Consider the following 9,729-nt stretch of genomic DNA (forward strand, 5'->3'; position numbering starts at 1 on the left):
GTTTATACTTTAAATGAGGCATGCATGCAAAAGCTTGCAGGTTTATCCTACCAGTATTACTTAGAGATTTGCTGTTAGCATGTATTTTGAAGGATAGTTGTCACCCACTGGCCAGGCTTTTTCTCACTGATCTAGGCTGCAGATAACTCCGTGACAGAGTCTTGTTAGGATACTTAACTTTACACCAAAAGTACTCTATTAGAGATGGAAAGAAACTAACAGTTTAACATATTTTGTTTTAAATATTCTGCTTCTGTTGAATGCTGAATGGAATAGGGATGCATGGAGCAAACGGAGCTATAAATGCGTAATTTCAGTGTAAGGTGTTATTAATTGGTCACAGTGAATTAATTTTTAAGTCACTTTTGAACAATGAGCTGTAGTGTCGGACAAGAAATATTGTGAAGACAGAGTATGCAAAAGAAGTGTGGAATCATTTAATGCTTAATTTATTTAAGCTAAGCTTAAATTAAGTTCATTTTAAATGAATTTGGCTTTATTCATGGGAATTCAGTTAGACTCCAAAGGTCCTATATAGCTATATCCACTGGATTGCTTTGAAAATAGTACTATTAAAAAGAAATGATGATACAAATAAGTGCCTGTTGTCTAGATGCTATGTCCATGTCTTTATCGGAAAGCTGTCCCTAACATAGTCTAACAACTGGATGGATGGTCTGTATCCTGCAGTAGGAGTCTGGTACGTTTATTGGTTACAAAAGCAGTTAGGACGCATGCGGTGTGGAGAAACCTTCGCTGTGGGAATACTTACAACCATGCTCAGTTAATTAGATTGAAGTATTGACATGCCAGTCACCTACGGTAACTGTGTAGTGAAGATGTACCCTAATCCATGTAAGTCAGGCTGGTTCATTTTTACCATCTTGATAATTTAGGCGGAGCTCTACAATGTGTCATTTTCTTCTCCATATAGATTTCTAAATGTGCTTTTTGCACTGTGAGTGTCTCCTGTGTTGGCTAGAGCAATTTGTATAATGCTTGTGTCCTGAGTCTCACGGTTAGAAATTTCACGTTTATTCAAGGCCCTTATCCTAAGCTGTCTGCAAGTGTGTAACCTACATGGTAACTTTTACACATGTCCTCATTCACTTGGAAGTTGTACGTATGATTTCCTGATCTCATATGGCTAAGTGGAAGGAAAAAAACAAAATTCAAAGAGGAGACTATAAAATATGCTTATAACTGAAGATGTGTAGTAAGCTTCTAGCCTAACTTCTGTAGCTGCTGATCCAGCTTTTCCAAAGCACAATGCTGGCAATCAGTGTTATGAACAGGTTTCAAGTTAAAAATCTTAAACAAACTTCCAGCACATATGTAGCTTCCCGCTAAATTACCCAGAGTGATTGTACTGTGAGGATCTAAAAGAAGATGATCCGAAGAGATTTTTCCATCTGGAAGGAACTGTAATTTGAGCACAACTATACATTCAGAGAATAAGGATCAAGTGCAATGCATAACATTTAAGGAGTATTTTAATTGTGCAGAAAAAGCACTGTATTGTTACATAGGGTTGTTGAAAGGATTATAGCATTCTTCACGCGTACTACATCAGGGTATCCTTACTGACAACGGGATTAGGCTAGAAGCACAAACGTAACTGACTCATGAGGCATATCTGTTTTATGGGTGAAATCGGCTCAACCCAGGTGAAGACTTGTGTTGGCCTCTGCTACTTGGTCAGTGTGTTGGCAGCCAGGATGCTGACGTTCTCTGCCAGCTTTTTGTAAAGTAGATGTTTGAAAGAATAATGAAAGGTTCTAGAGAGCGTCTTCCCTTTTAAGTATTCTTTGTGATACAACCTTAGTGAACTGATACAGATCAGGAAAGATGAAGGGTAGTATAAGGAGAGTGAAGGGTTTTATTAATGAGTGCCAAACACTTTCATTTAGAGTTGAAAGCATATAGCTTGAAAGCGTATAGCATATAGTTGAAAGCTCATTAAAATCGACTTGATTTTTTTAGGGTATTCTGATATGAGAAGAGTACAGAAGTTTATCATTAAGGGTTAACACTTTAATTCTCATGGGATTATTTGATGTTCCTGGTAACAGTGGCTAAAAGACTGTAAAATATTTGAAAGGCTTAAGGCTGTTAATTGCACAGCACAAGCAGCAATGTATAGAGGAGATGATGGAGCAGTGGTTGTCTCTAGTTCTTAATGATTTCAGATATTACCACCTTCATAACATAGTTTCTCTCCTCTTTTAAGTCCAGCAGTGAAACTGTAATCCTGTTCTACAAAGTAATCGTGTATGGTTGTATCGCCAGACTAAAAGTCAGTGTTACGACTTTCCCAGAACCACCAGATAAAAGAAAATAACGTACAAAGAGAGGAAAAGACTTTGTCCGCTAGGAGGATAAATGGATACAGATCACACTTCACGACTGGATCAGGTACCTCCCTAGATAAAAGGTCAAGGATAAAAATGGACTTAAAAAGAAACTTAGTACTTATATATTTTAAAATAGTCCCCAGGCTAAGACTCCACAGTTGGATGCTAAATGAAGACCCACAGTGCCACTATTATCTACTCGGTGGGTGTAACAGCAGCCCAACAGTTGATTTTTGACATCTTTTCCCAAAGAGTATGGGAGAAAGGATGTGATATAATACAGCGATGTGATGGAACAACAGTATACTTAATACTTGCTTTGCTTGCATGTTGTGGCTTCCACATAAAAAAATATGATCTCAAAATTTAAAATGGCTTTAGAAGGACTGCAGCAACTAGGGGAATTCTGCCACCTCAGGATAAATGGGAATGTGTAAACTTAATTATGGTTTAAGAATCTGAATCACATTAGTAAATATATCGGCAGTCTTACTCAACTTCTTAAAATTCCATTCTGTATACATCAATGAATCTGAAAGATGAGACTAACCACATGAAACAAACATCTGAAATCTATATTCTTGAGAATAACTTCACCTTCATCTGTTGTTAAGTAAATTTGAAATGAGGTATTTTCACCTGCCTCTTTAGGGGTTAATTACTTCAGGATCTTCTCCAATGCCTGGTGCATTAATATATTTGAGATGTTTGCTGGTTTTTAAATGGAATTAGGTTTTGTAAATATTTTGTCAGTCTCATTTCAGTGGGTATCCAGTTTATATAAAACCTGAAGAAATGCTGTGTCCAGAAGCATGTTTAGATGGGGCTTACTCTATAGCATCTCAAGCACTAAACCGCAGCAATCAGAAACTGAGAGCAGGGGTTGACAGCTTCATGGTTGTTTTTCAAGGTCAACATTGTACATGTTTTCCTACTTTTTACATGGATGTAGAATTGTTTCTCAAAATACATTATTCAGCATACAGGATGAAATAATTTGTGGTGCCAAACATTTCAAACTATGTTGTTAAATATTGCCTCCTCTTATTGCACTAGTTTTAAAATTCAGTTATTGATAATTTACTGTCATTTTGATTGCCTTTTTAGTAGGTTTTCCCCGCACCCTTTTCTACTGCTTTAAAAAGGCTCATCTCCTTTTGGTTACATCGCCAAAACATTGTTACTGAAACCTCAAAGAAATTTATGACACACTGTGGATGAAAGAAGCACTATGTGGGGTGAAGTAATAAATCAGAATGATAATTGGAATTTGATATTTTGCAGAAATAAAAAATTAATATATAAGATATAAATATGTGATTGTGTATTCTTATCATGGAGTGATATACTGGAATATTTTATAAGAGATTTTAGCATACGTAGCATTAAATTCTGCAATTAGATCTGTGTCTATAATTGACATGTAATAATGTAAATGGTAACCCAAAATAACTTAAATTTTACAGCTGAAGAGCACACAGTGAACTATGTAAAATATCTTCACTTTGTGAATCATTTTTTTTAAAAAAAGCACTTTGCTATTACCAACTAGCATGTGAATGAATTTTAGATTCTCATTTGTTATGATCTGTAGAAGTGAGATTTCTTTAAACTAACTGTCTGTTAATGGATGAACTGATGCTACAAATGCTGAAACGAAGCACCTTATACTATGCTGCTTAAACTTGCTTGTAATTGCACCTTTTGTTATCTGCATATTTTTCTTACTGAGTATTCTTGTGTGATACCATTGTTCCCTGTGGGTCCGAGTGAATGATTAACCAACCTCCAGCATCACTTACCTAATAGTTTATATTTCAATATGACATTGTATTGTGAGTTCAGTGCTTCAGAAATAAATGCTACTTCCATTTGTCTATTTTGGTTGTGTATCATTTATTTGTCTTCCATAAATTAAATCAATGGCTTTATAAAACTGCAAGAACTTGAAAATCTAAATATTTTTCCCCTATTGAATTAGGCTCCTTTTGAAATTAAGGGGGTTACGTTTGTCTGAAGTACTTTCGGTCCTAAAATAAGTCTAGTTTAACCTCCTCTTTAATCTTTGGTATTAGCCTTCTAAGCTCACTTACATCTGCCTAGGATAGGGAATTCAGTTGCACTGTTCATGCATTAAACACATGCACATCTGTATTTTTTTCCAGTGTTAGCATTACTACTGTCTGAGAACAGTAAGAGTTTCAATTTGGCAGTAATGTGCTTAATCTTTAATACCCACACATATATATTATATAGAGTAGCAGTAGCAAAGATATAATGAAACATCATCTTTCCTTTAGTCTCAACACCTTCACATCTTAAAATATTTTTGATAATACGTAAACAAAGTTTGCATTTATTTTTGCAGGAGTTGTAGCTTTACCTTAACTAAAACAAGGTATCCCCCTTAAAACAGACAAGAAAACTTAATTTAAATGAAACTGAGAAAAGTCACACTTTAACAAGAAAGTGCAAGCCACAGAACTTGCTTGAGCCTTTGACAGTAGGTAACACGTAAACATAACTGATAAGGTCTCCAGTCTAGAAAACTTTATTGCATTGTATACTATAAAACCTGAGATTACTCTGTTTAAAGCAAGCGTCAGAGACCAGTAAGAAACAAAATTCAGCTGAAAACTTGTTTTTTAAGAGCAGGGTCTTAAATCCAGACTTTAATTCTGTAGTGTGCAGCAAGCACCTCCAGTGCAAGAACTAGTGAGGAAATGTGCAGTGTCCTGCATTATGGTGGGATATTCATTACAATATTGGTGAATGTTAGACTTCTTTCCAGAGATTGTAGCTCAGGAGCGTTTCTTTGTACTATCCAGAAGGACATGGAATGTCAGAGCACTAAACACACTTCTGTTGTACAGCACTTATTTGCAGTCTTTTCAGTCAGCAGCTCGTTAACAGATTACAATTACTGTGCCTGGCTTTTCAGCTGGCTCTGTATTTTCATTGTTAAATGGCGTAAAGCAGAATTTCCAGCTGACAAATGGATCTGTAGACCATATCTCCTCTGTCAATTCAACATCATGACATCGAAACCAGTATGCTACTGCAATAAGGAAGCTGTTGATGAAGTATAGCCAGGGGACATTCATCTCCATGTAGGCTGGAATCTGAGCACCAAGAGACAAAATGATAATTTGAAGAAGAACAAAAGGTGCCCAAGTGCCAAGAAAACAGATGAGAAGTCTGGTCAGAAGCTGCCGCCTACAGCAAGTGCCGTTGTTTTCAGATGCATATGAGAACATCAGAACAGGCTGACTGGCAAAGGAAACTATCCTGACAGACAGTAGCATCATTAAAACTTCCTTCCAGCAAGCCACAAGAGCCATGCCTATGAGAAGCAGCATGGCAAATGAGACTGAGTAGCTCTGCACACTGACATAGAAAGGACACTGATAAGGAGAAAAGCGTTTCTGACGTTCTAGTTCTTCAGAGATAGCAGGAACTTTCAGAATACAAGAAAACCCTGAAATCCATATAAAAACCACAACAAATACATAAAATAATCTTTGACCTCTTTTAGGAAAGAGAGAGGTTCGGGCTATAGTCACATAATAATCCAGAACAGCCACAAGATACACTGGGTAATGCAAAATACCATACGTAAGAGAAATTACCTGAGTGAACAGACAGATGTGGTATTCGGTAAATCTTACACCCCAAAGTGCAAAGTCCTCAAAATACAAAATGAAAGCTATGCTCATCAGCAGTGTGAAATCAAGAAGCGCTAGTGAAACACAAAAGTATCCCATAAAACTAACTTTCACATTTTTCTGTTTAACCTGCAATATGAAGAGATCAAGGAACACTTTTCCAAGCATAATAAGGAGCAACATGCAGCTGATTTCAAGAGGTTGGTTGACTTGTGTATAGTGGTACCAACCAGAACAATTTTCACAGGGTACGGCAGCCATCCTCCAGTGGTGAGAACCAGCAAAATAAAGACTACAGGGCACAGTGCTTCATATCTGAAAAAGAAAATTTAAAGAGTTTATTTCTGGGGTACTTCTATCAGTTATAAGTTATTCTTCATCGCGGCAACTATCTTTACATCTGAATTTTCCAGGCTCTTAAATTAAGAGTGAAAAGCTTCACTAAAACACCATTAAATTGACAAGAAGTTACTAAATTTTGTTCACGTTCTTGAAATTACATCATCTTGAGCGTTTAAAAGTCAACCAAACTTAAATTATTCTAGCTACTTTCCTAAGGAAACAAGGTTTAGGAAACGCTGACCGCGTCCCTTTCCTTTAGGGAGCACAGGGATCTTTCAGTCAAGTTGGGCAGAGCGGAGGACGTTTCAAATAAGTTGTTCCTATGTATTTTGAGGAAACGCGTAACCGGAGAGCAGACAGAAATTGTACAAGACGGACACAGTACGCCTTAGATTTTATTAAGGTCATAGAATCTTGGAATTGAAACTGCAGAAATAACCCAAAAGCAGAAAAAAAAAACATCATCCCAACTCACCCTTTTCAGTTGCTAAAATCCTGCCACTCAGAGAGTTCAGAGTAAACAAGCTTCATTAGTTGACTAAGTTTTTTGTTCTCCTTTTAGTAATTTAAATATTACAAAAGAAGACACCTCAGAATAGCTGTTCTTCCCTTTGGACTTTATAGTAACACATGGAAAAGAGTTATTATAAAGAGTTAATTCCTAAGCAAAGTGAACATAAGATAGGTTTGTGTATGTCAGCATGATGTACTAGGAAAAGCTATCCATGCTTTTTCCTAAAGAAATAGGATGGCGACACTAGCATCTATTATACTGCCTCTGTTTAGAGGCATGGATGAATGCAAAGCATTAAACATTTTTCCACTTTCATTTTTAACTCTGCACAGGTCTACAAAACTGGTAACTGCTATTTTGCCTACATTTTCATGTTCCTACTGCTACCCTTTTCTGCGAATGAGGTATTTACTACTTCTGTCTTTTACTTGGGAAAAAAAGTGGGTTTGAGAAAAATTTAAGACCTAGCAGCAATCTTAGTCTGAAATGGCATCTATCATCTGTGTGCTCAAGCCTACTGCAGAGAATCGCTTGAGGCCTTTTCTAGGTAGTTTTTTTTTTTTAATTTAGCTTTTAACAGTCTCAGTAAGAGAGCAGGAAACCCTTAAAAAACAAAGGAAACTCTTAAAAACCAACGACGTAACTAGACCTCTGAGAGTTAACATCTGAAGAACTGAAAAGTGAGAAATAGCGTCAGTATTCTCAACAGCAGCAGTGAAAAAAACTTAAGGCAGCTATAAGAAGTAGCAGCTTCTTAGGATCTGTTAAATATGACTCATTTGTCTTTAATTTGACTTTTTATTACCAGCTTGTCTGAGTTAATGAACATTTTTGAGATAGGTGTCTTCTGAAAAGTAGGAAGGAGAACAGAATAGTTAAGAATACTTGGCAGCATTTTCTGTAATGTGGTGTGCGCCCACTACCTACCGCTGAACTGTTACAAGCCCACCTGGATTTGCAGTTTCAGTAGTCACCTGCACGAGTACGTTTCGTCCTCGAAAACTCTGAACACATCTCACAGTACAACTTAAAATAGCCATCTTTCACCTGCCACGTGGATCTGGTCTTCCTATACTGGATGCTGCACTTCAGACTGGAGGAAACCTGCAGTCAGGCAGTACACGTCCCACTATACGAGTGCCAGTTTTAATCCATTCATAATATCGTAATGCAAGATAATCTGTGCACAGGTTAATCTTTCATCTGCTGTGGAGAGGCAGCGCAGGCGTTAACGCCATTAGCCCGGGAGGTTACTCCTTCTCTAGACACAGCACCGACTCTCACCTGTTTTCCCGGGCGTGCGCGTTGCCACCGCTTCAAACCATCGTGCTGGCACTCAAGGGGCCTCAGCAACTCCAAGTCCCCCCTTTCAGAAGGGCCCAAGACGTTCACTGTAAGGTAAAACTCGGTTTAGACGGCCAGAGAGTAAGAAAACGCGTTGCTTTCCCGCAGTTTTCGGGGGAAACTCCCTGCGTCCAGCGCCGCCGGGGGGGGGGGGGGGGGTGATAAGAAAAAGGAAAAAAGAAAAGCGGAACCGCACAACTAGACTAGGCCCGCGCCCGGGCTGGGCGGAAAGCGCTGGCTGCGCTTCTCCTCGACGCCGGCGAGCGGCAGCTCCCGCGCAGGTGCGGCGCGGCGGCTCCACGCGTGGCCGTGGCCGCCCCCGCGGGCGGTCTCCGGGCCCTCAGAGCCGCCCCCCCCCCCCCCCCGCCGCCGACACCGACACCGGCTAAGGGGAAGCCCGGACCCACCTGCTGCGGCCGCGCCGCCGCTCGCCTCCTCGGGCGCGGTGCGCGGGGAGAGGAGGCGAGGGGAGGGGACAGGGCGGGCGCTCCGCGCAGCAGCTCGCCGCCGCGGACACCTCAGCCGGCGGCCATCTCCGCCCCTTCCCATGGCCCGGGCAGAGCGGGCCGCCCTGGGCGAGCAGTCGCCCTCCGGGCGGGCGGACGAGCAGGCAGCCCGGGGCGGGGCCGGGCCGAGCCTCAGCCTCGCGCAGAGCCGGTCCGGCCGCTCTGACGAGGCGGTGGCGGCGCCTCGCCTCCCTCGGCCGCGCCTCGCACTAACGGCCGCCGCCCCTCCCCCCCCACCTCGGCGGGTTTAAACGGAGGCAGTAACGGCCGCGGGGGAGGCGGTTCAGCGGCTTCACGCGGCGGCGTTGCTGCTGAGCTAGTTGCGCACTTCGCGGGTAAACGTTTTATGTTTTAAACGCTGGAAGCGTGAAATCTAAACGAACAACAGCAGCGGAAAACCCCCGCGAAGCGCCGTCGCGGTGGTGGCGCGCAGCGGGTCGCTGCGTGCGGAGACGCCTCGGGCGCTGAGCGCCGGCTCGTGCCGCGCGCGGGCCCCTTGGCAGCGCAGGTGCCCTGTCAGGCGTTGTGTTCGCTCGGGCGATGACAGCGGCTGTGCCGCCTGGAAGGGACTCCCCAAAATACTTAATTTATGAAGCCCTGTGTTCGCCCGATAGGTGTTTACTCACCCGTCGCCGAGCCAGCGTGCACCCGTGTCGTTCCCCCCCCCCCCCCCGAGACCTTCAGCGCCATGAGGCGGGGGAGCCGCTGCCCTCCTCCCTGCTGACGGCGTCGCTACCGGTGCCCAGCTCTGGAAAAACAAATTACTGTGCCTTTGCTGGTCTCACCGCTTGAAGAAATCTTTGCGTTTGCTAGAAAGACGGGCGTTTGCTATGTGCGCTGCCTTGCAGTGGCTCTGCTGGCCCAGCCCGCCGTGCCCTGTCTGCGCGTGGGGGTTCGTGGATGGCATCGTGTTGCCCCTCTGCGGGCTCCCGCGTTTGCCTTACCCTCCTCACGCTGCATGCGGTATGCCTCCGTGTACTCGACAAATCGACTTTTCCCCAGCA

General features: G+C 42.2%; 1 protein-coding gene across 5 annotated transcripts; it reads right to left on the minus strand.

Moving 5' to 3' along the window:
* Positions 1–344: 344 nt before the first annotated feature.
* On the minus strand, positions 345–9,381 carry GPR160 (G protein-coupled receptor 160). Of its 5 annotated transcripts, XR_011142852.1 has the most exons (5): positions 8,627–8,857; positions 8,160–8,266; positions 6,250–6,334; positions 2,994–5,476; positions 345–2,886 (listed from the first exon to the last, which is right to left on the minus strand). XR_011142852.1 is itself a non-coding variant. In XM_068954502.1 (3 exons), exon 3 carries the CDS (start codon positions 6,278–6,280, stop codon positions 5,261–5,263), a length of 1,020 nt encoding a protein of 339 aa, XP_068810603.1. In that variant the 5' UTR covers positions 6,281–6,334; positions 8,160–8,266; positions 9,352–9,381; the 3' UTR covers positions 4,695–5,260. The 5 variants fall into 5 exon arrangements, 3 of the variants coding, with proteins under 3 accessions (XP_068810603.1, XP_068810601.1, XP_068810602.1); XR_011142851.1 differs by lacking the exon at positions 345–2,886 and having other exon boundaries at positions 4,695–5,476; positions 8,627–8,860; XM_068954502.1 differs by lacking the exons at positions 345–2,886; positions 8,627–8,857 and adding an exon at positions 9,352–9,381 and having other exon boundaries at positions 4,695–6,334.
* Between the last annotated feature and the right edge of the window lie 348 nt (positions 9,382–9,729).

This window comes from Struthio camelus, chromosome 9 (assembly GCF_040807025.1).
Source record: "Struthio camelus isolate bStrCam1 chromosome 9, bStrCam1.hap1, whole genome shotgun sequence".
NCBI lineage: Eukaryota > Metazoa > Chordata > Aves > Struthioniformes > Struthionidae > Struthio > Struthio camelus.

Excerpts from the sequence above, each read along its gene's own strand:
- GPR160 (XM_068954502.1), bottom strand. The coding sequence starts at position 6,280 with ATGGCTGCCGTACCCTGTGAAAATTGTTCTGGTTGGTACCACTATACA.